Source organism: Dipodomys merriami, unplaced genomic scaffold (genome assembly GCF_024711535.1).
Source record: "Dipodomys merriami isolate MVZ:Mamm:240054 unplaced genomic scaffold, mDipMer1.0.p SCAF_10, whole genome shotgun sequence".
NCBI classification, from domain to species: Eukaryota; Metazoa; Chordata; class Mammalia; order Rodentia; family Heteromyidae; genus Dipodomys; species Dipodomys merriami.
Window position 1 is genome coordinate 30,378,078 of NW_027202271.1, and position 27,975 is coordinate 30,406,052.

Below are 27,975 nucleotides of genomic sequence, written 5' to 3' on the forward strand. Positions count from 1 at the left end.
TTTAAGGGGGAAGAAGGTGCCAGTGAGCTTGGAGTTTTCTAGTAACATTTCCCCAGATTATGAACTTCAGTGACAACACAAAGTCACAGTCTGTTGCTGATGTTTCAGAAGAGTGTTTATAAAAATTCACATGCCATCTGCTTATGACCTTAACTTTAGTTCTTTGGTAGCATAAATTGCATTCAGTTAGCAATAGCCATGATAAGAAATGACTAAGTAAGGAGTCTTTAGTTTCCCTTTCTTACATGATAAGCAAGAAATGTTTCTCTCTTTTTCTGTTTCTCCCCACTTTAACTCTGTTATACTAAATCCTTGCCAAAACTTTAACAACAACAAAAAAGGTTGCTTAAATAACATGCATCTATTGTTTAAATAAAATTTTCCCTATAGGGCAGGTATTTTCTTGTATTGGGGTTTTCTGAGAGTTGTTTCATAAAAACAGGCTTGGAAGGGGACACCATTGGATCAAATTGTTAATATTCCAAGAAACTTATTCTGAAGAGAACTATAGTCATTTGAATTCAGAGTTTCTAGTATATTTTTTCCCTAAGTTATGGCAGAATTTCCTTCAAGACATTGTGAGAAATTACAGATTTAGAAGTTTATCTGAACTTTTAATTTTCATAGATCCAAGCAGATGGATTCTTGAGCATTTCAATACATTTACCATATTAGAACAGTATTTTAGAACAAGGAGACTTTGAGTAATATATTTATGAAAAGCAATAGCCAAGTGTGTCTAATTTTGTTTTGTTTTTTGCTGTTATAATTGATTCTTTACTGCTTTTCTGTGTAGTTTAGGAAGAAAACATACTAAACTAAATTGCATTTTGAGTCTTTTAGTTATAATGGCTAAAAGGAGGACTTTATTAGATTGGGATCAAAATTCATCTATTTACTTATAAGTTATATAACTTAAGGCAAATTACCTTCTCCATTTCCTAGTTTTCCCAGCTGCAAAATAGGGTAATTGTTATTCTGTACTAGCATAATGATTATATAAATGAGATAGCATTTAGAATATTTCCTGATGCATGGTCAATAAAATAAATTTTATTGTGTAATTATTGTTATGACAAAATATTTTTAGTTACTAAGCAGGATTCCTAAGTTAGTATGAGAGTTTCAAAGAACCATATAGGAAGAATATTTTGAACAGAAGTATTAGCATATGCAAATGGACTTGAAGTTGAAAAGAACTTAATGTACTTGGGTAACTGAATATGTGGCCAGACTTTAGTGTTGTGAAGGGACCAGGAAAGAGATATGGTCAGAAAGATTACTGAGGGTCCTATGAGGTATATTGAAATTTAGAAATTTTTACTTACAGATATCATCATTTGGAATGGTGTGGGAAAGCAGAAGAAATAAAAAGTAGATTGAAAGGTCTATATGGAGATTGTTCAAGTTGCCTATTCTAGTAAATAATAGAGAAAATTGAGATTACAAAGATTTTGAAGAGGGGGATCTGGCATTGTTTATCACCTACATTTTTTTTTTTTTTTTTTGCCAGTCCCTGGGGCCTGAACTCTGGGCCTGGGCGCTGTCCCTCAGCTCTTCAGCTCAAGGCTAGCCCTCTACCACTTGAGCCACAGCGCCACTTCCGGCTTTTTCTGCTTATGTGGTGCTGAGGAATAGAACCCAGGGCCTCATGCATGCAAGGCAAGCGCTCTACCACTGAGCCACCTTCCCAGACCCTATCACCTATATTTTTATATTTGTTTTGCTGCCTATCCTTTGACTCTCATACTCGGTCCTTCTAAGGGGCCTGATTTCCCAGTTAGCACTTCTGTTCTAGATACTTGTTGTGTTGACTATATTGAGTTTTGATATCTGGTAAATTCTGTCATTTCTGAAGTTTGTTATCTCCTCCATAGAATCATTCAAAACAAAAGCCAAGTTATGTCATTCTTGAAAAATTTCCCGATATCTCTGGATTTTCCATCTCTCACAGAATAAAGTCCAAAGCCACTCAGAAATTCAGGGTAACTCGGTAATCTTGCTCTTAGCTAGTATCTTTAAGTTAATGTACTCAGCAGTAAGTTCAAGTAGTTTCAGTCATACCATGGAGGGTCTTGCTGTCTCATTCTTAATTGATCCTCTTGCTACAAGTATATGCCTGTGTAGTTCCTTTGTTTCTCTGCTTTAAAAAAAAAAGAAAACAAACAATTCTACCATCCATACCTATTCTGTTCCATTATTGTATATAGAATAAAGGAGAACCCTTTAAAATTAAATCTAGCTTCATAAAAAAAAAAACTGTTGTCACTATTTTTTTCTTTCTAATTATGCCTTGGATCAGAATTGACTCATCCCAGTACCCTTCATGGTCTGGGGTAACATTTAGGGAGCAGAGTGTTCTATTCTTCCCTCTCTTTGTGGAATTCATTAGTATTCTCACTATTCTCACTAATGTGTGATTTCTGTGTTGAAGCCACACAAGAAAAAAAAAAGAATTCTCTCTCCCTCTTCTCACCCCTTTCCTACTAACATACACTTGAGAAACTCCAGTGTTGGTCTAAAATGAACATTTCTGTGATTTTCTTTTGAGACATTTTATCTTCCACAGTGTTAAGCATTGATTTTTACAATTAATTACAATTTTTGAATTCTGGAAGTTTATCGTTGGTTTTCATGATAAATACACAAACTGTCAAAAGAAGAGTTAAGTTTGAACTATTTGAATTTTATAAAATTTGGTGAGAAATGCCCTGATATTCACCTGAAACTTCATTGAATTTTGTATTTTATATGCTATTTTTTCCATATTCTTAGAGTTAGAATTTTAACTATAAAGGTCCTATAAAGAGAATTAAATATATTTTTAATGCTTACAAAACACTTAAAAATCTCATATATTATTATTAATTTTCAAACAGTGAAGTAATTTATTGCTACAATTTTTTTTTTAATCGGTTGTGGGGCTTGAACTCTGAGCCTGGGCGCTGTCCCTCAGCTCTTCAGCTCAAGGTGAGCGCTCTACCAGTGGCTCTACAGCGCCACTTCCTTATTGCTACAATTTATTTGCTGAAGTTCAACTCACTGAACCCTTCTCTCCTCTAAAAAAGACACTTTTTGCCTTTGTTATGGAATACTTAGAAGTTTGGTGAGTAGGCAAGTGAGTCCTGATTCTGAAATAATGTTCAGAATCATAGAAGAGTTTTTATGAGTTTTATCCAGAAAGTCCATCCATTTTTGCAAGAAGATTAAGTATTTACCTTTTAATGACTTAACGGACTTCCCCAGAAAAATTCTGTTACTTAACACCAAAAGAAATCAGAAGCCTAAAAACATACAGGAACTTAATCATTATGGTGTTTTTAAGATTATGTCTACTTGAGTAGATCTTTCTCAGTCTTTGTTTAGGAAGAATAGTTGAGTAATTGTATATTCTACAGATTTAACAAGCAATTTAAGGTATGAATTGATTATTAAATAGAATAGATGCTTTCAGCCAAATTTCACAGAAAATTGGACTTTATAGTATACATTTTATCATGTCTAGTAAATAACATTCGACCATAGTTCTTTATCTAAAAATAAGAAAAAAAAGGAAACACTTTTTATTTGTAATGGAAAATATATCCTAAATCATAATGAGTGTACAGATATCACATTTAAGGTGACTTTCCCTTCAAGACGGTACTTGTGAAAATATTCATATTCAACTCTTTAGGGCTGGGAAGGTGGCTCAGAGGTAGAGCACTTGCCTTGCATGCATGAGGCCCTGGGTTCGATTGCTCAGCACCACATAAGCAAAAAGAAAAAAAGCTGGAAGTGGCGCTGTGGCTCAAGTGGTAGAGCGCTAGCCTTGAGCTGAAGAGCTAAGGGACAGCACCCAGGCCCAGAGTTCAGGCCCATGACTGGACCCAAAAATAAAAATAAATAAATAGTCAAATCTTTACAAATTTCTATATCATTTGGCATTTCAGTTTGCTTTGAATTTCAAAGTACTACCAGGCAAAACACATTGGTCTTAAATTAATGCAATCAGTTGATAGTTTTAGAAACACTAAAGGAAAAAAATAAAAGCCCATAAGAATTAGCACAGATTTTAGAAATTTTAGGATAGACTCCAAGGTGGTAATGTTGTGATAAAGACTTCATAAACAAAAAAGCAAAAAATAAATAGAAAAGGTCATAAGTTTATATAGATATGATGAATGAAAATGACTGTTGTGGCCTAAGATTTCTTGTATGCCATTACTCATTAATCATTTAAAAATGCTGTATCTCAATGAGTTGGATTATAAGAAAAATAATATACTTTTGGAAAGCAATTTTTTTTAAAGTAGGTTTAGTCATGACATACACTAATAATGAAAGATACTTTTGGAGAGTCTGGATAATACCTAAACTTCCAAGAAAATTTTATCCATGGGAAATAGGTATTTGGGACTATCATTTTTCAAGATTAGGCTATTTTAACTTAAAGTAAGCAGAACTGTTGCATAAGACAAACTTGAAGATTAACTTCTTTCTTTCAGAACCTAGAAATAAGCTTCAGTTAGAATCAGATATCTAACATCATAAACCCATCAGCCCTCAACTGATCAATTTCTAGATCTCAACAGTGCTTTTTCTTCTGTTTTTCACCTAAGAGTAAGGTTAAGCTGGACATTTTCCAAAATACTATTCTTGATAAAAGTAATATTTTTGTTTAGGTGACAAACAGCATGTTTGGTGCTTCAAGAAAGAAGTTTGTAGAGGGGGTCGACAGTGACTACCATGATGAAAACATGTACTACAGCCAATCTTCTATGTTCCCACATCGGTCAGAAAAAGATGTAAGTTAATCAGTTACATTGTATTTACTCAGCAGTATCTGTCTGTTTCTGGGTCCTGAAAAGTCATTTTTAGTTTCAGGGTATTATCTGTGATCCAGTGACCCTGTGTTAAGGCATAGTGCTAGGCCGTGGAAATAAAGACATATTCTAATGGGAAATGAATGGAAAATAAATGTCTTGTGATTCTTCAGTTGAGATATCATAATACTATGGTTGGAATGGAATAAGCATCATATAGCTTTTAGATCATCTTTTTATTTAACATGGAAAGTAACTTCTTTGCATTACAGCAAATATATACATGCTAAACAGGAAACAGATAAAAGGATACTGGTGAGCTTCCATGAAACAACCTTACTGGGCGCTGGTGGCTCACACCTGTAATCCTAGTTACTCAGGGGGCTGAGATCTGAAGATCACAGTTCATAGTCAGCTGGGGAAAGGAAAGTCTGTGAGATTCTTATCTCCAGTTAACCCTCAGAAAACTGATAGTGGTGCTGTGGCTCAGAGTGGTAGAGCACTAGCCCTGAGTACAAAAAAGCTCAGGGACAGCACCCAGGCCCTGAGTTCTAGCCCCACAACCAACAAAAACAACAAATAAAACCCCATTATCCTTACTGGGTAATCTTCTGACTCATAACCTAGATCTTGGGTAGAATATCTTTCTTTTTCAGCTCTAGGGGTACTTATATAGAACGTATTTGAAGAAATATATTCTAAATTTTAGAGCTAGGTACATAGCCCTAGTAGTAGAATGCCTGCCTATTATAGAGATGTGAACTGTGTGCTTTGGAATGCTAGTATTTCTGTAATTTTTTTTTTTTTTAATAAAAAGGCTTAGAATGAGCTGAGCACTCGTGGGCTCCATGCCTGTAATCTTGGCTGCTCAGTAGGTTGAGATCTGAGGATCAAGGTCCAATTCCATCCCCTGCAGACAAATCTGAGTAGCTTTTTACCTTCAGTTAACCAGCATAAAGTGGGAACTTGGGGCAAATGTTAAAAAGTCAGCCATGAATAAGAGCTAGAGGCCAAGTTCCAGCCCTCAATACTGGCACCAAATAAAACAATACTAACAACAAAAACACAAATAGAGCTTAGAACACAGCCAAGTCATAAGTAGCGAATTTCTAAAAGATTTAAATGAATTCATTCTTTTCAAATTTGATTAAACTTTAATTTTATATTCTTTACACCCTTTGACCAAACCAGATACTTTGTATGTGCCCTGGTCTTTTCATTTCAAACTTTACGAATTTGCTTGCGTGTCTATAGAATGATCTCCTGTGGTTATTAACCTTATGATACTCTTAACTGATTTAAACCTTACAATGCTCTAAGGTATGTAACAAGTATTGTGCTCATTCATTCAAGTTAATTTTAATAAATCATTTACTGTGTCTTTTTAGAATATCACAGGTTGGCTTCACCTAGATTTAAGTCAGGATTTTAGCTTTGGTCTTTGGTTCTCTCATCATCACCCCAGTTTTAGTATTTCCTCCATCCCTTTTATTTCATTTGAAAATTATATGACTTTGGAAAGAAACAATTACTTTCTTGGAGCTATTTTCAAATACGTTTGTGATGATTTAGTTTATGATTAGTGTATACTTAAATACCTTATGGAACTATGTCATCTAATTTTCTGTTATCTTTATTGCCTGTCAGTTATTAATGTAAAGTATATTGAATTATTATTTATGTCTATGTTTGTAGATAAAAATTGGGGTTATTTGATAATATTGTTGCAGAAACAAACTACTACTTAGGGTATGTTACTATGATTTTATAATCAAAGTTGATAGAAAAATGGTAATAAAATATTACTGATGAAAGCAGTTCTAACAAAGAAAATATGAACATTTGCAACTACAACCTAGGATTAGAGCATGTGTAAAAAAAATGAACCATGGCTGGTTGCTGGTGGCTCACACCTGTAGTAGCCTTGAGTGGAAAAAGCTCAGGAACAAGCATCTAGGCCCTGAGTTCAAGTCTGCAACTGACAAAAAAGAGCTCCAATATCTTTTTTCTAGAATGCAATACATGTGGCTGAGTTTTAGTATCCGTACAAACACTCAAACTTACACTCAATGTTTTACTCCAAGAAATTTTTGGTTTTAAATAAATAAGGTAACAGAACATGTAGATTACGTACTTGGACTCTAAAGCAATGTAGATTTTTTTTGTATCCTCAGCAAGAATGTTCTAGTAGCAAGAATGTTCTCTGATTCTTAGTTTTTTCAATTCTAAAATGATAATTACATATGCTCTTGGTGTTTTAAGATTATGTAAATTTCTGTAATGTATAGTGTCATAATTTGCACCAGAAAGTCTGTACCAATTTTTACTTCTTTAGCACTTTTTATGCCATTGAGAATACCAGCTATTAGCCTAGTGCTGGTGGTTCATGTCTGTAATTCTTGCTACTCAGGAGGCTGAGGTCTGAGGGTCAGGGTTTGAAGCCAGCCCAGGCAGGATAGTCCGTGAGACTCTTATCTCCAGTTGACCACCTAAAAATCAAAGTGGTTCTGTAGTTCAAAATGGTACAGTGCTAGCCTTGTGTAAGAAAACTCAGGGGCAGAGTTCAGGTCTTGAGTTCAAATCCCTGACTGACCAAAAAAAAAAAAAGGAATACCAGCTTTTTTGTGTCTTGCTAGTAAACAAATATTAAATGTTTTCATGTACATATATTTAAATATCACTAATTTTACACATGTACACACAGGGAACAATATGACTTTTTTCTGTAGCTATTTCCCATTTGTCTTTCTTCCTTTGTGGATTACCTATTTTTGTGTCATTTCTTGTTTCTTTATTAAGCCTCAGTATATTCTTCATATATTAAAGTTAGTAACCTCTTATTTGTTATAAGTATTTAAATATTTTATTAGTTCTCACCGTTAGCTTGTTGTGCATATATAATATATAGTATACAGTTTATCTTTCTTTCTTTCTTTTTTTTTTTGCCAGTTCTGGGACTCAAACTGTCTCTGAATTTTTTTGTTAAAGACTAGTGCTCTGCAATTTGAGCCACCACATCTCCAGTTACAGCTTTTAGAGATAAGAGTTTCATGGACTTTGCTGCCTGGACGGGGTTTGAACTGTGATGGTTAGATCTTAGCCTCTTGAATAACTAAGATTACAGTTGTGAGCCACTGTTGCCAGTCAAAATTTATTTTTAAACTGGTACATAATGACCTAAAACTTACTGCTATGAATGGTATACTTTGTGGTTATTTCAATACGTGTAGATAGTGTATAATGTTTAAATAAGGTTAAATGTGTCTCCTCAAACATTTAACATTATGGAATTTTTTTAGTGTTTTTTGTTTTTGAGATCATGTTTAGACTTTTTCCAGTATTTCTGGCACTTTCATGTTTTATTTCTCACTTAGGAATTTATGACTGTTAAGAATATGTATGTTTAAAGTATGAATTGTAAGGTGTATCAGAATTTTTTCCCCCCTGAGCTGCTATCCAGTTGTTCCAACACCATTTTCTACTTTAGGTCATGAATAGAAAACTTTTCTTAAAAAGACCAGGCTTTGTGGATGAATTAAAGTTGTGGATATTGTATATTCATTTATAATGTAAAAAAATGTTCTATTGTCATGCACTCCACAAAAGTAATGTGCCAGATTTAGCCCACATGTTGTGATTTGCTCACTACTAAATTATACCATTTATTTATGGCTAATTGAAATCTGAATATATAGTAGTATCTGATATTCTGGACCTGTTTTTAAGCTCCTTATTCTGCTTTGTCATAATATTTGTGTCAAAACTAGAAGTTTAATTACTATAGCTTTAGCTTTATAAAGACCATTAGAGCATCTGAAAGTCCTCTATATCATTTTTCCTTTCATAAAAATATTTTAAACTATTGCCTATCTTTACCAATATTAACTTCTTTTCAGAAGGATATCTCTATATCCTGGTAATTTTTGTGTCTTTTAAAAGGATTGTTTGTAGTTGCCATTTTCATGCTTTTTCCAGATTGATTTTTTTACTCATTTATAGAATACTTTGTGTATGTAATACTTAGTTTATATCCAACTGTCTTAACAACACTCTTGTATTAGTTTTTGGTGGAAGAATATACACTATTGAAAATCCTACAATGAGTTTCTATCTCAGCTATATTATTATGTGTAGTAGGGTATATTACTAAGTTTGTGTGTATCTCATTTTTTTTATCTAACATTACTCATGTGTAGGTGTAAGGATTAAATAACTATAAACTTGTAGATTATTAATTTTCAAAAATGTTTCTATATGAGTATCAGAATTCCTTTTTGATCTCTGGTTTTAATTTGTATAATGTATGTATGTGTGTATATACATAAATATCTACAAATAATTGCATAACTCTTTGGGAGTAATATACTCTAAAATCTAGACTTAATATATGCATTTTAGTCTTATAACTCTGAGTGTGTACTCATTTTGATGATATATAAGCATAATAATATGAGAACAAAGTTGTGGGGACCTCTTGTTTAACATTATCTCAAAAGATATGAAATATGACACCTTCACTGTTTACTTTAAAAAAAGTTGAAAACTATAAAGAGTAGGTTGTATACTTATTCTGGGAAGTTAGTTTGAATTTATGTAGTATTAGCCTACAGTGCTTTAGATAACAAAGATTTTCTCATGATAGTGGTAGTTTGTACCATTGGTATTTAACTACATATACAAAGAAGTTTGGTTGAGTCTCCAGCTATTTGAATACTTTTCTCTCTCAAGAACATGCTGCTTTCTGCATTTACCATAATTTCCTCTCTTGCTTACATCTGGGTCTCTGCTAAAATATCCTATCTGAGAAGCCATTAATGCCAATTGAAGATTTTTGAACTTTCTGGATTTTGGAAATTGGAATTACAGAGAGATGTTCGACCTATACAAGCAAGATTTTTTTCTTTGTGTCTCTCCATCCTGGGGTTTGAATTCGGGGGCTTGAACGCAGGCATGGGTGCTCTCCCGCTTTAGTGCTCACGGCTAGTGCTCTAACCCTTTGAACCACAGCTCCACTTCTGGCTTTTGTTGGTTAATTGGAGACAAGTCTCATGGCCTTTCTTGTCTGGGCTGGCTTCAAACCATAGTCCTCAGATCTCAGCCTCCTGAGTAGCTAAGATTGTGGGCATGAGCCTAAAACACTAGGCGGGTTTTTTTTTTTTGTTGTTTTGTTTTTAAGTTAAAGAAGAGTTTTAAGTGGGACACAGCTAGCTCTTCTGAGAAAGCATTGAGGTGATTCCAAAGTTGTCTCAGTTTATCTGATTCATAAGCTACCAGGTTTTGTGATTTAATGGCTACTTTATTTTTTACATAGGTTTTATTTTTAAATCATTTTATTTTTTATTTAAATCTGGTTTGGATTCTGTAATTTTTTTGTGCATGGTATACACACTTTTGCATGTGCTTTAGAAACTTACCCTTTGGATCCTTTGTGTAGATAAGCTATAGTCCAAAATGATCATTTATTTGTTTTCTTTTCTGGATACAATGTTGTCATCATCCTTTAGGCATATTGTACAACAAACTTTTGAAAAGCCACCTTAAAATTTAAGTTATTGGCAGTGGAGATGTAGCTCCAATAGTAGAATGCCAGTCCTATGTGGAAAAAAGCCAAACAAGAATTCAAGGCCTCGAGTTCAAGGTTTAATACTGGCACACACACAAGCAAAATTTTAAATTATTTCTTTAAAAAATTTGCTAGTTTTTATTTAATGTAGTTTTGTGTTTTAGAATCCCAAGACAATAACAATATCTTCACCAAGCTGACTGTAATGTTTCCTTATAGTCATTGAATGATTGGTGATTTATTTGTTAGGAGAGATAGATATTTGAAGTAGTCACTTAAATGAGGAAAGTGAAAGACTTAATGTGTATGTTCTTGTAAAGAGGAGAGCCAGATTTGCCTATTAATCTTCAAATACACATTAAATTAAAGGTTCATAAATGTTAGTGTTGTATCAATTAACAATGAAAATTGCTGGGTGCTGGTGGTTCACACCTGTAATCCTAGCTACTTAGGAGGCTGAGATCTGAGCATCATGGTTCTAATGTAGCCAGGTAGAAAAGTCTCCGTAAGACTCAACTCCAGTTAACCAGTTTTTTTAAAAAAAAGATGGAGCTATGGCTCCAAGTGGAAGAGTGCTAGCAAAAGAGCTCAGGGAAAGTGCCCAGGTCATGAGGTCAAGCTCCATGACAGACCAAAAAACCCAGAAAACACAAAACAGTGGAAATAATTTTTAAAATACAAATCTACAGCTAGACATGGTGGTAGAATCTCTTAATCTCAGCTTTTATATGGAGAGGCAGGAGGATCACAAGTTCAAACCCAGCCTGAGCTGTATAGGAAGTTAATTCCAGGCTGGCCTAGTCTACATATAGTTGGAAAAGAGCCTGGGTAACAAGAAACACAAAAATAAAGTCCTAATTTATTGACTTCTTTCAAATATTCTACATGAAAATGATGAAAATGTCATTTGGTGGGTCAAGAAAAGAACTAGAATTACATTATTATCTTTTTCTAGTTGCATTATCATTTGATGGTAGTGTATGTTATAGATTGCTTGACATTTGGAAGATGTATTGTTATTACAATTAACTTCCATATTTAACTCTTTTGACACATACATAGTATGCTATTTAATAAATTTCTCACAACCTGAATATTTTTTTCTGTGCTATTAAGAGTCTTGTAATGGATCACAGATTAGATTATTAGCAGCAGCTTTGTTATAATTTATTAAGTACTTGTTATGTTTCTTACCTACTATAATCTTCAAATGAGGTGGGGGTGGAATATTTCAATTTACAGGAAGAAAACTGAGGCACTATTCATAGGTAAGTGGCAGAACCTGGATTCACACCCAGATTATTTTCTGATTACATACTGGTTTTTTCTTGCTGTAAGGTGTTCTTGAGCTAAGGTTTTGTATATATTCTTAAGAAGTTCACTTTCATCACTAACTTTCATCAGACTTTTGTTGTGTGTTAGTAATAGTAGCTGTTATGCTATAGTATTTTTATTATGAATTCTCTTTGCTCCCATGAATAGCACTTCTGTCCCATTCACATTCCTTGACTGTTTAAGTCCATTCTTAGCATTGGTTTATTTCATGAAATATGCTTTTAGAATTTATAAATATTTGAAGAGATAGATTTTGTAAGAATATATATTTGTAGTTTTCACACTTAAGGGAGTATACATCTGTATACCTAGCTGACCAATGCTTGTTTTACATGGATACTTAAAAAGATTTTGAATACATTTAACATTAAACTATTATTCCTATAATACACTGTTTACTAACCTTCATGTAGGAGCAATAGAGAAAATGATAATTACCATTATCTACTGTGGTATGTAGGATCACTCTTACAGCTCCTGGACTCCAGGATTCTAATAGCTGACTTTGGGAGCCATGACTTGTCTGCCTTTGTGATGCACTTCTCTCTTTCCTGATTCCTATTCCCATGTCAGAGGGCATTTGGATCAGTTCGAATAACCTTTGAAAAAAGTAGACTAAAATGACTGCACATTCTAAGAATATATAGTTTGAATGTTAGTGTGATTGTCTAGATTGTATAACATCTGAATTTGAGAAGGAATAGTTGTAAGATTTGATGCTTTATTATAAAGTTAATAAACATATTATATATACTGTTGTTTTTGGGTAGTATGCATGAGTTTTAAAACTATAATTGCATAAAATCTGCAAACATTAGAAAATTAGAGCAATTTTAGAATTTTAACAAGAAATATGAAACCTTATAAAAATGCTATTGTTTAAATGTTCTTTTCCCTTGGCTTTCTTAATATTATAGTCAGTGTCAGCATGATTTTCTTTTTCCAGGAAAACATTAGAGCAGCCTTGATTCTTCTCTTCATGATTCTTTACTCATTTTCTTTTTCCTGCTTTTAATTCTACCACGAGTACCTTGTTTCTAGTCTCACTTCTGACCTGATTAGTATCTCATTATTTCCATTTCCATCCATTGATGCTCTTAGAATTATTTTTCTAAAGCATATTTTGATCATGTCTTTTCTTTGCCTGTTTTTTCATTGTGTTGCTAACCTTATACTCAATTATACATTGTTGGCATTGAAGAGTCCTTATCTGTATCTTCTTGAAATGTTACAGCCTACAAAGTTTTATTGATCTTTGGACAAAGTTTTCAGTAATGCTTAATAGTTCATACTTGCTTTATACTTGTTCTTCTGTACCTCAGAATGTAATAGTATAATTTATTCTCTTTCCCCATGATATAGCCTGTGTTCAATGTTTGGATGGTTGTCTAACAGAACACTGCAAATATATAAACAAATTTTCACATGTACTTTTCATTTACTTAACTAAAATATCTATGTTAAGAAATTTTTGTGAATAGACAAATATACCATTTATCATGAATATAACTTACTTTCACATAATTTAGGCTATTAGATAAAGGATAATGAGGCAGTAATTTCAAAGGCATTATGCAGCAAGTGCCATGAAATTCATATTATTAACAAATCATAAAAATCATTAGCCATATCTACATTTGGGTACTTTCTTTTGTCTTTTACTATTAGATCCTCTTCATGTACATATTTATGTACAAATAAGTTTTCACCCCATGTGATAAACATCATTCATGTGTGTTATGAAAATCAGGATACGGTGTAACAAAGTGCAAACTTCTGTTTAGGTAATATTCAAGATAGAATTTGTTTATTTTCTTAAAAATCAAGTAGTTATAGAACTGACTTGCTGAGATTTTAGCTTTGTGTTTGTTGGCTTTGTTTTTATTAAGTGAAATAATAGTGCTTATATAGTTTGTGTGTAATTGTTTATAAAGACTCTTAATAATGTTAAAGGTTACTTCCATTCCAGAGTTTAGTTTCATCTGGTATTCTCTTAAGATATGTGGAACCTCCTATAAATGTTTATTAATGTTTTATGAAGAATGAGAAATCTATAATATACAGATTTGTAAAATTTAAATGCGATGCTTTGTGTTCTAATATAATTAATTTGTTTCTAGATGCTGGCATCACCATCTACATCAGGTCAGCTGTCTCAGTTTGGGGCAAGTTTATACGGGCAACAAAGTAAGAATTTCATATTTATTCTGGTATATTTTAAAAAGAAAAATAAATTAATAAAATAATTAGTGTTGACCCTGTGAATTTATTTTGCAGTTTAAGAGAAAAGATAGCCTTCAGAGTTTTATTTTGCTTACATTAGCAAAACTTCATCTCAGGCCTTACTGATTCTAAGTTTGTTATTACTTGTATGTAACATAGATTGAAGTTCATTTTGACATCTTTTGTATCTGTATATTCTTGCACAGTTTTTTTTAAACTTTGCTAACAAATTAAAAGTATTCTTTGTTTTCAATTAGAGGAGGTTAAAATAATTTTTTATTCAATTGGCTTTAAAGGTTGTTTTTGGTGTTTGTGTGTGCGTGTGCGTGCGTGTGCGTGTGTGTTTTACTGTTTATTGTAAGCCATCTACTAAGCAGAAATTTGTGTATTTTTTTTCCTCTAGCAAATATTTCTTTTGCTTTAGCTCTTTCTAGTGATAGAATCTTAACTTTTTTACTCCAAGTTCTTTTCTTTTTTCATTATACAAGATTATATTTTTTAAGTCAAGTAGTTGTAAAGCGCTTAGCACAGTGCCTGGCGCATAGTAAGCGCTCAATAAATGATAGCTTTTGTCATCAAATAAAAGTTTTATAAAACTTGGAATTACAAAGTATTTTCTTATTTTTCCAAATCAATTTGCCAAAATATTACATGATAATAAATGTTACCATTTTTGTTAGGAAATTAGCTGAATTCTTACTGCAGTTAATAGTATCTCTGTTAATCGATGGGGAAAATTGAAACAAAATTCTGATAGGCATTAGAATAGCTTGTTACACCATTTTACCTTTAATGTCAATTTTAGCTAGTGGGAGGATGAAACTTTGTGTACAAGCATTGTTTCCTTTCCTTTTTTTCCCCTATCATTTACAGTTTTCCTCTTTACCATGAAATATAATGGTCCAATACAAAATTACTAAATAATAGTTATTAATTCCTTATATACCTTAGCAGCTTCCTCAATAAACAAATATTTTAAAAGCTTCTTATTGCCTAAGAACATGTAGCTGATTTATCCAGAGATGCATATAGTCTGCTATTCAGTCTCCTGTTAGATAGTAAAGTGTTGTGTTTAGACTGATTTAGTGTGGTTTTTACCCTTCTGGGAAGCTTACCATAGAAATATCTAGCTATTTTAAAGGCATCTGTTATTTCAATAGAGCAACAGTAAAGACATTATTTTGTTATCATCATAAAGCCCCCAGTTTATCATAGCAGAAAATAGACATGGAATAGAGAAATTTTTCTCATGAGAAACTGATTTTATAACAGAAAATAACATTGATGATAATCAGCTATATGGACTCTTTAAAATCTGATCTGACCAAAAAAGTGCAGTATGAAATTGTAGTTTGGCAAAGCACAAAAAATATTGGGTTGGAAATAACAGTAACATCATTTTATGATACATCTTTGTTAAGTTCTAGATTTTGAAAGTATTAACTAGGTTAAAAAGAAGCCTTATTTGCCTACCATTTCTTGTTGAACTTCATTGTATTGAGTGTATTTCAATTAACACGGTAATACAACATTTTGAATGTCTAGCTCACTCTTTGAAGTTGACATTTAGGTATTAACTTACTGAGAAATTGAACCTTAGGTCAACTGAACTGATCTTTTTTGAAGTCAAGTTACCATTGTTTTTCACAGTATAGATTTAGAACCTACTACTAAAAGGCAGCTTAATTGCCAGCTTTCTGTTATGAAAGTTCTTAAAGGGTCAAATAATTTGATGCAAAGTTAGAACAAATATACTTTTAGACATAAGGATCCAAGATCTTACATAGGACTTTGAGTGCCAAAGTTTTAACTGTTTAAGTCAGAATGATGAAATGTGAGGATCCAACGTTAATGAAGGATGGATAAATAAAGGAATTACTTGGTAGGAGTATATGATAAGTGTTATTCTTATGGTAGTATTGTAATTGTACACTGAGATTGATAGAATTCAAAGTTCTTTTTTCTACAAAGTAAAAAAAAGTAGTGAGCACTGTTAACTTTGTATTATTATTCCCAGTGTTTATTAGGAATTCATGCCATTCAAATGTGAGGTCTACTATATGTTGTTTATTCTTGACGATTAGAAAAATAAAAGGTAGAAAGGTGGAGAAGGATGACCTCTTCAGAGCTAAATATAGTTCCTCCTGGAGTAGATTAAAACCTATGTTTTGTTAGATTTAGTTAGATGTGATTTGTAAAGCTAGTTTATACCTAGGAAATTCTAGACTACAGGATTATATGACCTCAGGTCTTACAGAGTGATAGAGTGATTTTATCTACATGTGTAAGTAACTTTTCAATCAAAGGTTCATGTGACTCCTGTGTATTAAATAATGTCTATAGAAACCCGTATACTGTTTTATGCAAGTGGTTTGATGCTCTCTAGTTGGGTTCTTTGAATATGTAAGATTTGAAGTATTATAGATTTAAAGGCTTTCCTGTAGTTATCTACTAGATTGGAATCAGCAGGGAACAAAGTATTAATTTCTCTTATTCAGTGCATTGGCATTAGGGGTGACCTTTCATTATTCTTGTAGGACTTGAGAATGTTGTACATTTATTGATTGCTTCCTATACGAATGTTGTCTCATGGACAATATGGTAAATTAGTTATATGGATGAAACCATAATATTTATTTGCATTAAGTTCTTGAAGACCTAGGGCTGTAGTTGGAAGACGATACAAATCTTTCTGGAATCTAGACTTTGGCTTCAGATTGATAGCCACATCTAATGCTTCTAACAGACATCCTTGATTTTATTTTATTTTGTTTTTTTTAAAGAACTCCTACATGAAGGCTACTTGCTTTGTGGAGAACCAGAACTTAAATGGGAGGTTCAGATGTGATGCTATTGAAATTGTAAATGAAGACACATTTTAGTTGCTTAAGAAACTGAATTTGATGGCTATTTGGGAGTACCTGTCATACATACTATGCTATGCTATATGATGTAGATTGTATATAGACGAGATCATCTCTCTGCAGTGGACTTATTACTGTGATGTTATACAGTTCTTGTATGTTTTTAATTACCAGTATGTCTTAACTACTCTGTATAATACACAAGTACTTGGTAAATATTTGTTGAATGCATATTAAGCAAGATATTTGGATATATAATCTAATAGTGTAAGTGCACAGATTACTATGGAGTGACAGATTCTTCTGGTTATTTCAAAACTAGGATTAATTACCTGTTTTGGAAAACAATCAGCAAAAAACTCACAGATGAGGTTACGTTTGATACTGGCTTTGAAGAAAAAAGTTTTAAGTTCTTTTAGCAGGGGGAACAACATTCTCAAGCATAGTGTAGATTTGGGAATGGTCTACATTATCGAGGTAAGGGAATCCTGTTAGGTTATCAATTGATTTCAGCCAAAAAGTACAACTCTTTTCTGTGGGATGTATCTCAAGGTCTTTGCCACTTATAAAATTCAAGAGGAAATCTATAGCATAAGATTTTCATCCATGGGGCTGGGAAGGTGGCTCACTGGTAGAGCACTTGCCTTGCATGCATGAGGCCCTGGATTCGATTCCTCAACACCACATAAGCAGGAAAAAAAAGCCAGAAGTGGCTCTGTGGCTCAAGTGGTAGAGGGCTAGCCTTGAGCTGAAGAGCTGAGGGACAGCACCCAGGCCCAGAGTTCAGGCCCACGACTGGACCAAAAAAAAAAGATTTTCATCCATATAGCATCTATTTTCTACTGGAAACCTTCAGTTTATTGGACTATCTCATTTTATCTTCATTAGCTTTCTATCATAGGCATGTTTTACTGTCCCCCCCTTAAATGAACCCCAAACCCACACCATCTTATATTTATTATTTTACTGTGTGTTTGATGCTATTTTAAGCATTTTATATAAAATAGTTCAATCTTAACAACTCCCTGAGAGACTAAGGAACTTGAAGGTTATATGGATAGCATTAACTTTGTAAGGCTGACTATAATATCAGTTGAGAACTAATTTTTTTTGACACCTGGAAGTTACATAATAATTACTGAAAGTCATAACCCAAAATGACTGTAGTCTACTAAGCTATCAACTGAAGACATGGTAAAACTACTTTTTATTCATCATGTATGAAGTGTTACCTGAGTGTGGTATTATTCTAAGAACTAACTAAGAATATGCATTATTAACTCTTTAATGAAGTTGGAAAAAACATGTTTGGTTGATTGTGGTCAGTCATGTTTGGTCAGTCAGTTGATTGGTGTATGCCAGTATTGGGGATTGAATGAGCCTTGAGCTGCCACTCAGCAATCTTGCTCACAGTTGGCCCTACCACTTGAGTCACGCCTCCAGTCTAGAATTTTGCTAATTAATTGGAGCTGAGTCTTGTAGACTTCCATTCCTGGGATCCCTTGGGACTGTGATCCTTAGATTCAGCCTCCTGATTAGCTAGAATTACAGACCTGAGCTACTGTTTATTGGTAGTGCTGGAGTTTTGAATTCAGTCAAGGCCTCATGCTTCCTAGGGACTCCATCACTTGAACCTTGCTTGTGCTTCCTGTGTTGCGCAATTACAGTCACACTCAGATTTTTCTTTGACATGGATCTTGCTTTTTTATCTTGCAGTAGCCTCAAATTATGATCCTACAATCTCTTCTAGGTAGCTAGGCTTGTAATATGAGCCACTGCATCTAACAAAAAAACCAATATGTTAACTGAAGAATGAAAAAGCTAGTAAACTGAATTAAGAGAGAAGACAAATGAAGTAGGATGTGCCAGACCACAAACACCTGAAAAAATTTAGAGAAGAATTTGGATTTTTTTTCTAAGTTTAATGACAAAGATTTTAAAGATATGCTTGTATTGGGCTGGGAATGTGGCTCAGTCGTAAAAGTGCTAGCCTTGAGTAAAAGAAGCTTGGGGACAGTGCAAATATATATATATATATATATATATATATATATATGCATGCTTGTAATTTTTAACAATTTTAAGATCATTTCCCTTTCTTTTTTTTAACAATTATTTTGCTCTGTGGAAAGTAGACTGACTAGGTTAGGGAAGAAACAAGTGTCAAGGCTACTACTGCAGTAGTAGTCAGTCTGAGCATGAAAGACTTGGACTAGTGATAGAGGTATTAGAAAACTGGTCAGATTTGGGATATTTGATGTAGGATGTTTATAGAAGAGAAGGGCAAGGATAGTTCTAAATTTTGACACCTGCATTACTTTGTGAATGAGTGCTACTAATCTGTAATAGAAATGTAGGTTGTGGTGGAATATAAAGTGTACTTGAGAAATGCATGTAACAATCTTGTAAAAGTTCAGCCACATGTTGTCTGTGATTCTAAAATGATACTGACAGCAAAATCTTCTCATAATTGGAGTTGTTGAAATCAGTTAGCCCATCATGTTTCTTCTCTTACATGTCCTTGACCCTGAGAGATCAAGCTCCTCTTCAGGTCTTTAACTTGTCCTTGTTTTTTCTTTCTTTCTTTCTTTTTTTCTTTAACATGTTTGTGTTTAAGACAGGGACTTCAAAACTTTGGCTTGTTGTCCTTTTGGCCCTGAGTATCTGGGGTTATAGTCATGGCACTGTACCTGTCTCACTTGTCCACATAGGACTTGTCATTCTCTTAGACTGCACATTAGTAGCATCTACTTGTCTCTTTAGCACTACCACCACCAAAAACTTGAGTAAATCTATTTTATTTAATTCATATACTGTTTCCTCCAGGAAGCTTGTTCTGATGCCAGACCTACACTCAAACAAAATACCTCAATGTTAGTGTTTACTTGTAGGCTTATTATTTATTTATTTATTTTAATCAGTCCTGAGGCTTGAGCACAGGGCCTGGGCAATGTCCTTGAGCTTCTTTGCTCAAGGCTAGTGCTCTACCACTTGTGTCACAGCTCCATTCCAACTCTTTTGGTAGTTAATTGGAGATGAGAGTCTCATAGACTTTTGTGGCTGGCCTGGCTTCAAACTGTGATCCTTATATTTTAGCCTAGAGCTAGGATTACAGATGTTTATTTTTAAGTAGTCTGTTTTGTAGCTCTAAATTTAAATAAATGGGAAAGTAGATTTTTGAGTTTTTTAAAAAATTGTTTTTATAAATGATGTTACAGAGGGGTTACCATTTCCTAAGTCAGGTAATGAGTACTTTCTTTTTGGCCAATGTCACTCCTTCCTTTGCTCTCTCCCAGTTTTTGCCTCCTGTCTCCACCCACAAGTTACATAGTTCATTTTCTGTATAGTGTCTAGTGAGTATCACTGCTGAATTTGTTCACCCTTTGTCCCTCCATTTTTGTGCCCCTTCATTCCTCCCAAAGACATAAACAAGCAAGACAAAAAAGAAAAAAAAAATCCTTGTGTGATCAGAGGCACAGAAGCATTGTGCCTTTGTGTTCCTCTCCTGAGAGAGTATCCTACTTTGGTCTCACTGTGTGAGTATCTCCCAGTGTATTTTAGATCTAGCTTCTACATATGAGAAAAAACATGCGCTGTTTTTCTCTCTGAGTTTGGCTTGCCTCACTTAGCATGATTTGTTCTAGATTCATCCATTTCCCTGCAAATGGTATTTTCTTTATTTTTTCTAATGGTTGTGTAAAATTCCATTATGTATAATACGACATTTGTTGGATGCACTCATCTCTTGTAGGGCATCTGGGCTGTTTTCCATAACTTGGCTGTTGTGAATAGTACCGCAATGAACATGGATTTGTAAGTTTGAAAGTAATTTTGGTAGGAGGAGATTATGACTAGTAAAGGCATAGGGACAGATTTGAAGAAAGGAATAGGGAAACAAGGAGAAGATTATTAATTGAATATATAGTATTATGAATACTAGAACAATAATTAGGAAATCTTTCACGTCCTGACAGAAATCTAATTGTGAGTGGATTTAATGCTATGAAATAGTGGTTTATAACCCATACTCTCAAACAGGTTACTTAGAATCAGACAAAGTCACAGTTTATGCTGATGGGAGTCAGATATTAAAGATCCTTACATAGTATGAAAGTTAGCAACTATCTTAAGTGATTATAAAAGAATATTGAAATAGGAGTAAAAAATGTATGGTTATCTCACTGCTTGTGATCTTGAGCAAATAAATTTAATGCCCAATTTAATTTCCTGTGTATAACGTAATTGGATGATGCCTGAAATTTTGTGTACTTCTGAATCCTATAAACTTAGTGAAGAAGATTGTATAGTGAAATAATATGTATTTATTCCTTCCCAAAAGCACAATCTCCTAATTGCCCTTCTCTTTCCCCTGACTGTTGTATGTTCTGTCAGCCTTCTTGCTCTAAGGTCACTTGCAGAGCCTGGGGCCCAGACTCTGGGCACAGGATAAACAACCTAGGGTTGCATCCCAGGGACAACAGGGATGCCTTACTGCTCTAGCACTGACAAGGATTGTTGGGTTATTTGTTTCAAATATTAACTTGTGTGTCAGGTCCTCTAATTTCTTTTATCTAAAATGTAGGAGTTCTTAGTGAGCTTTTTATTTAGCTCTTTGAAAGCTAAATAATTCAACTTGCAGCAATACTTTTAGATCAGTTATTCAAAAGTTTGGTAAGAGGGCTGGGAATGTGGCTTAGTGATTAAGTGCTTGCCTAGCATGCATGAAGCCCTGGGTTTGATTCCTCAGTACCATATAAACAGAAAAGGCTGGAAGTGGCTTTGTGGCTCAAGTGGTAGAGTGCTAGCCTTGAGCAAAAGAAGCTCAGGGAAAATGTCCAGGCCCTGAGTTCCAAGCACCAGGACTGACAAAAACAAAAAAAGTTTGATAAGCACACATTCATGCATTCATGTGGGAACTATGAGAGAACCAATATGTATGTGTTTTGCTGTAATATGACAACATGCTTGACATAAACAATTTAAAAAGGTAGAAAACTTAGGTTGATCCCAGTGTTCTGAGGTTTCTTGTCATTGCAGGGTAGGCATGACAGAGCAGAGATAGATCCCATGCTAGCTCATGAGACAGTTTTATAGGAAAGATTTATCAACTGCACGTAGGACAGGTTGGAGATAAGACATTGAGTGAGATAAAGTGTCATTTAGGACTGGCACCCTTCCTCAGTATGGGCATAACATTACATTTCTACAGGAAGCTGAATACTAGAGAATGGAAAGGGTACTTTAAACTCTCTTGTGTCGATTAGGGTTTCCTCTACACACACTCCTTAATAAAAATTTCAGGGAACTTCATTTAAGTATGACTGTTGAGGGATTTGTTTACTGTTCTTAAGTTTTTGTTTTCCATATAATTTGTATTAGTAGAAATATTATTTAGGGCTACAAAAAGATTGAATATCGGATGGCACATCTTACCATACGTATTTAGAGATATCTTTGTGCATCAGATATAATTAATGGAATAATTTCCTAGATCATATTTAGGTTTTCTGCAAAAACATCAATGAAGAAGCCAATTCATTCATAATTATTTGAAGAATTCAAAGATCATTTATTTAGAGTGTTCATATAATCCTAAAAGAAAAATATTGTACTTCCTTTACACTGTTCTTCAGTCTTCAGTCTTACTTATAAAATTGTGTGTGTCCTTTATAGGATTGTTAAGAAACAGGAAAGTGAGATAAAGTAATAGCATAATGCTTGTTTTTTCAGTGGTTAGTAAATTTTAATTCTTCTGTCCTCCTAGTCATTTACCTCACACATATGCTCATATATACATTTTCTCTCCCTCCCTATCTCCTTCTTTTCCCTCTCCTCCACTCCTCTTCCTTTTCTCTGTCCCCTAGTCTGGACTTCTCTAATATTTTGGAGATTATTTTTGTATGATTATTTCCAATCAGATTAGCAAAATAGTAACTTTCCTTTTCCCCTGAACATACCCAGTTCTAATATTTTGACTGAAGTGTAACTCAGGTTTAATGACTTAATATATTTTGTCCCAAACCTTTGCATGTGCTTATTCAATACTATTAATTCTGTTTTAAAGAGTTTAACTTAAAATAGCCAAATGTTCAAGATGGTCAGTTGTTTTGTTTTGGTCATATTCTCCCCCCCGCCCCCCTTTCTGTTGTGCCATTCATGGAGCTTGAACTCAGTGTCTGGGCACTATCCCTGAGCTTTTTTTGCTCAAGGCTATAGCTCCACTTATGTCTTTTTGGGGGGACACTTTATTGGAGATAAGAGGCTTAAGGACTTTGCTGCCTCATTGGCTTCAAATCGCGATCCTCAGATCTCAGTCTCCTGAATAACTTGGAATATAGGCATGAGCCACTGGCACCGGGCTGACAGTTCAGTTTTTAGTCATGTACTTTACTCTTTTGATCTTTTCATACTTAGTTCAACAAATGACGCTCACATCTTTGAATTTATTAGCTGTTTTTATGAAGTTGAATTTTGAAAGCTAAAATTAAACTATTTTATCTCAGCTTTTCTACTTTTAGGATTATGCATTCAAATGCCAATTCCGAATTGAGTAAATATTCTTACCTATTCTAGTTTTTAAAGAATTTTGTTGCTAATTATATCTACTATCTAAAATATTCTTGAAATAATAAATTTTATCATCCCACAGTAGGATAATATGAATGTAGAAAGTAGGGTTTATCAGTATATGTTTATAGTAATTAATGTGTGAAAAGGGTAAAAAGGTAAACTTAAAAAACTGACAAAAAAGGAAAAATGACTGGTTAAAATTTAGAACAGCATCTGAAGAAAATAAACATACTTTAAAAAGCTGAAATGTTATGATTCAGTAGGCCCTCACATTGCTAATAGAGATTTGTCCTTGGTTCCCATAATGCTGCCATTAAAGAACACAAGGACTTAAGAGATCTAAATTCTAGTCCTGGTTCTTGATGTCATGTCACCTTGGAGAATTCAATTTACTTACCTGAGGCTCTAATTCCTTATCTGTAAAATGTCAACATTGGACTAGGTGATTTTTTTTTAACCTAAAATTCCATATGTTTTGGTGATCAGTAACTGGGAAACAGTTCCTATTAGAAATTTGCAGCTGAGCTGACTTTAGGACAGAGGGGTTTGGGTATCAGAATTTAAGCTCCTGGGGCTAGTCTTCCCTGTCCTATTCACTGTTGTATCCCTGGCAGCTACCACTGTGCTCATCACATAGTAGGCACACAGTAAGTATTTGCTGAACAAATTTTGTGAAAAGCTGAATTTTGGTGGTTGATTATGGAAGCATCTATAGAAAATGTGTATTTGAAGAAAGGAAATGAGTGAATTCTAAAGGAACAAATAGGCAGTTTTCTAATCTCTATTTTGTCATGGATTTGGAGAAAGTAACTGCAGCTAGTGGCGTTCTCATTGTCACAAAACTAGAGTTGGATGCTGGTAGCTAATACCAATAATGCTAGTTACAAAGGAGGCTGAGATCTGAGAATCATCGTTTGAAGCCAGCCCAGGAAGGAAGTCTGTGAGTTTCTTATATCCAGTTAATCAACAAAAAGCTGGAAGTGGATCATCTGTGACTAAATGGTAGAAAATCCAACCTTTAGCGAAAAAGGTAGGGACAGCGCAAGACCCTGAATTCAAGCCCCAGTACTGATGAGCGCGATGCTCCTCTCTCTCTCTCCTCTCTCTCTCTCTCTCTCTCTCTCTCTCTCTCTCTCTCTCTCTCTCTCTCTCTCTCTCTCTCTCTCTCTCTCTCTCTCTCTCTCTCTCTCTCTCTCTCTCTCTCTCTCTCTCTCTCTCTCTCTCTGTTTCTCTCTCTCTCTCTCCTCACTAAACCAACCTATAATGCAGAAGTTTGAGGTTGCCAATTTTCAGGTATCTCTCAGTGAAGTCTACATTATTATTTTTAAAGCTCTATCTTGTTATACCAAAGATAAATTTTGCAAAGATGACTGAGAGAAAATATTCATTCATTGCATATGTAGTGTTCTAGTCCATTTGTTTAGACTAGGTCATAGTCTAAACATAGACCCAAAATTAGACAAAAGAAGAAAAAAATCACTTTAAATTCTTAGAACTAAAATCATCTACTTACTGATGGATTCTTACTCTGTTTTAATTTTTATTTAACCACAGTTCAAAATAAGTTTGGTTAGTCAGTATACCATTTTTCAACAGATTAGGAACAGAAAACACTAAAAGGTTCATTGGAAAGCTAGAGACAGGAGGCATTTGTAGATAGATAATAACAACTGACAGCTGTACATTCTTCAAGAAATAAAAAGGAAAAAAATGTGTAAATGTGTAAAACTATAATAATTCTGGATCTTTAAGAAAATCTGTATTTCTTATCTGAATAAACATTAAAAAGTAAAATTTTCAATCAAATTCATTTTTATAAAGTTTTATAACTTGTAAAGTTTTATAAACTTGTAAAAATGACACCTATGATGAAGCACATCTACCCCTTTAGCCCAAAATACTCCTAAAAAGTATACAAGATCATTATACCTTAAAATCTATTTATATCTTAATTTTTTGTCTCATCTAAACCAGATAGGGCTTTTTAATGGCTGCTGGCATTATGTTAATAAACATAACAGTGAAAAATACATATTCATAATAGACTTTCTAAAATGCATTTGAAAGGATTAAATAGTGAAGTTGCTTCAGCAAAGTGAGGATGAATGCTTTTTCTGTGTGCAGTACACACAATTGCAAAATTTCTTAAAGGCATATTTGTATGTACAAATTTTGCAACTATGCCCTTAATAAATTTGAAAATACTCATTCATAATATTGTAACACTTTGTTACAATCCTTGACAAACATAATTTGTTGTAAAATAGAAATATGAAAAAGTAATACAAAAGATTTAAAATCATAAATTTTGGGGTAGAACTTTTTTTGTTAAAATTAGTCCATTTGGAGTAAACTGAATATGTCCACTTAAAATATGCATATTAAATCATTTAAAATGTTTTAAATTGCCAACTCCAGAAGATGGATATCAATTTCATTCCTGATGGCAATGAATTTCCTTCTTCTGAATTTTTTTATTAGGTGCACTAGGCCTTCCAATGAGGGGGATGAGCAACAATACCCCTCAGTTAAATCGCAGCTTATCACAAGGCACTCAGTTACCGAGCCACGTCACGCCAACAACAGGGGTACCAACAATGTCACTTCACACGCCTCCATCTCCAAGCAGGTATTTATTGATGGACTATCACAATGTATCTTTGTAGAGTAAGCAAGCTTGTAGTTTTTTAATAAGGTAATTATTTGATTTTTCTGGCACAGTACCTTTCACTAGAAAAAAAAAAAAACCTATGCTTATTTAAATTTGTTGCTAGTTGATAAGTATGGTGCAAGATGTTTTTTATCATGCAACCAGTATACTAGTTGGTCACCTGAGTGGATCAAGGTTTAATTACCTCCTGGGGAAGTTTTTTAAAAGTCCATTCTCTTTCCTTAAAGATGTGCAAATTAAAATTACTCCAAGTAATTCTAATCCTTGATCCCTCACCACACCACACATTCATTTCTGTAGTGAAAATAAAATAAATGATATAGATTATGGAAAAATTAGAATGACATGAATTTTGAATGAAATTATTCAAAGTGTATATGTGAAATACATTTGTAATTTAATAGTCACACGAATGGTTCTCTCACTGTAGATAGCACTTTAGTTCCACTATAATTTGCCCATTTTAATTTTGTTTTTTTATTTTAATTTTTTTATAGAAGATGACTTAATGCAGGAATTCAATAAAAAGTAGGAATTCAGCTTGAAAATATATTTGAGATTCTAGGATTAGATCAAATATTTGTAGAGAATTTTAATGAGTGATTGTAGAGAGCTTATTTAGTATAATGGACTTCTTTTTCAGGGGTATTTTGCCTATGAATCCTAGGAATATGATGAACCACTCCCAGGTTGGTCAGGGCATTGGAATTCCTAGCAGGACAAATAGCATGAGCAGTTCAGGGTTAGGTAGCCCCAACAGAAGCTCGCCAAGCATAATATGTATGCCAAAGCAGCAGCCTTCTCGACAGCCTTTTACTGTGAACAGGTAAGATGTTTCTTGATACTGTGTATAATTGTCTTTTGGGATATCCTTAGATTTTCCTTTTCATATTCCACACTTCGTTCTTGAGTCTTGGCTTCTGTCTCATAAGTGTGTTTCATTTCATATTTGTATACAAAGACCCTGTTTTAAACATTGCAACTTAAACACTCCTGAATCTAAAAATATTTTTTATTAAATAAGTGTAATTTTAGAAAGCACATTAAATTTTTGTGTTGTTAGAAAGGGATCATTCTTAGGTTGGCACCAGAAAAGTTTTTATTAATATGTCTTCCTTTTTTAAATGAGGTTGGTCACCTATGTGGTAAGAGTTTTAGGTTCATGAATAGGACTGGAAGGAGACATGTTTGACTATCTTTATGTAGTTACACTTTGGTTAAATACTTTCTCAGATAAGATACAGTTTGTGCTATGGATACTTACTAACCAGAAACTTTTAAAGATTATGTATGAAGTGCTTAAGCACAATGTTGTGTATGGAATTCAAAACAATAATGAGCTGTTTTGCTTTTTCAAACTCTTTTGTACTGTTCATTGCATATACTATATAAATAATTGGCCATTTTGATCATATTTTCAAGCTATTTGGTTAATTTGTATAAGAATTATTCCTAAAAATTTTCTTGAAAAACACCATTTAAGCTTGATATACAGATATACACACATGTGTGTATATACATATATATGTATTTTTTAAATGGGGACTATAAGAAGGAAAAGGCCTGTTCCAGATGTCATTGTGTACTCATTTACTTTCTTCTATATAGTACTTGTAAAATCTGTGTTAAAATAAGTTATAGTACATTTCCTGTTCAGTCCATATCCCATAGACTCTCAATTTTCTATCCATGAGTATTTCTTCAGTAATTTTATTGCTTAGTATTTAAACTTTTTTGTAAACAGTTATCAAAATCTCATCTTGATAGCTTCCTAATTGCATAATATTGCTTGGGCAATATTATTTTTACAGTTTTGCATTATTCATTGAATGTATAAATTTTTACCTCTCCATTTTTTCACATTTTACTTTCTTTTTAAAAGTCAATTGTCAATATAACATGAATTTCTAAAGCCCTCATTATTTGTTATTGATGAATTATAAA

At 33.5% G+C, this 27,975-nt stretch overlaps 1 protein-coding gene across 7 annotated transcripts in view; it reads left to right on the top strand.

The window, feature by feature from the left end:
- Cnot2 (CCR4-NOT transcription complex subunit 2) overlaps window positions 1-27,975 on the top strand; it is an 89,973-nt gene that overhangs the window by 43,702 nt on the left and 18,296 nt on the right. For 4 of the 7 annotated variants that reach the window (XM_069988538.1, XM_069988566.1, XM_069988547.1 and 1 more), the window contains 4 exons: window positions 4,665-4,787; window positions 13,824-13,890; window positions 25,842-25,989; window positions 26,675-26,857. In XM_069988538.1, the coding sequence (XP_069844639.1) occupies window positions 4,665-4,787; window positions 13,824-13,890; window positions 25,842-25,989; window positions 26,675-26,857 (521 nt within the window). Of the gene's footprint in view, window positions 1-4,664; window positions 4,788-13,823; window positions 13,891-25,841; window positions 25,990-26,674; window positions 26,858-27,975 lie in introns of those variants that run through there. The other 3 variants (XM_069988588.1, XM_069988577.1, XM_069988599.1) reach the window with 3 other exon arrangements.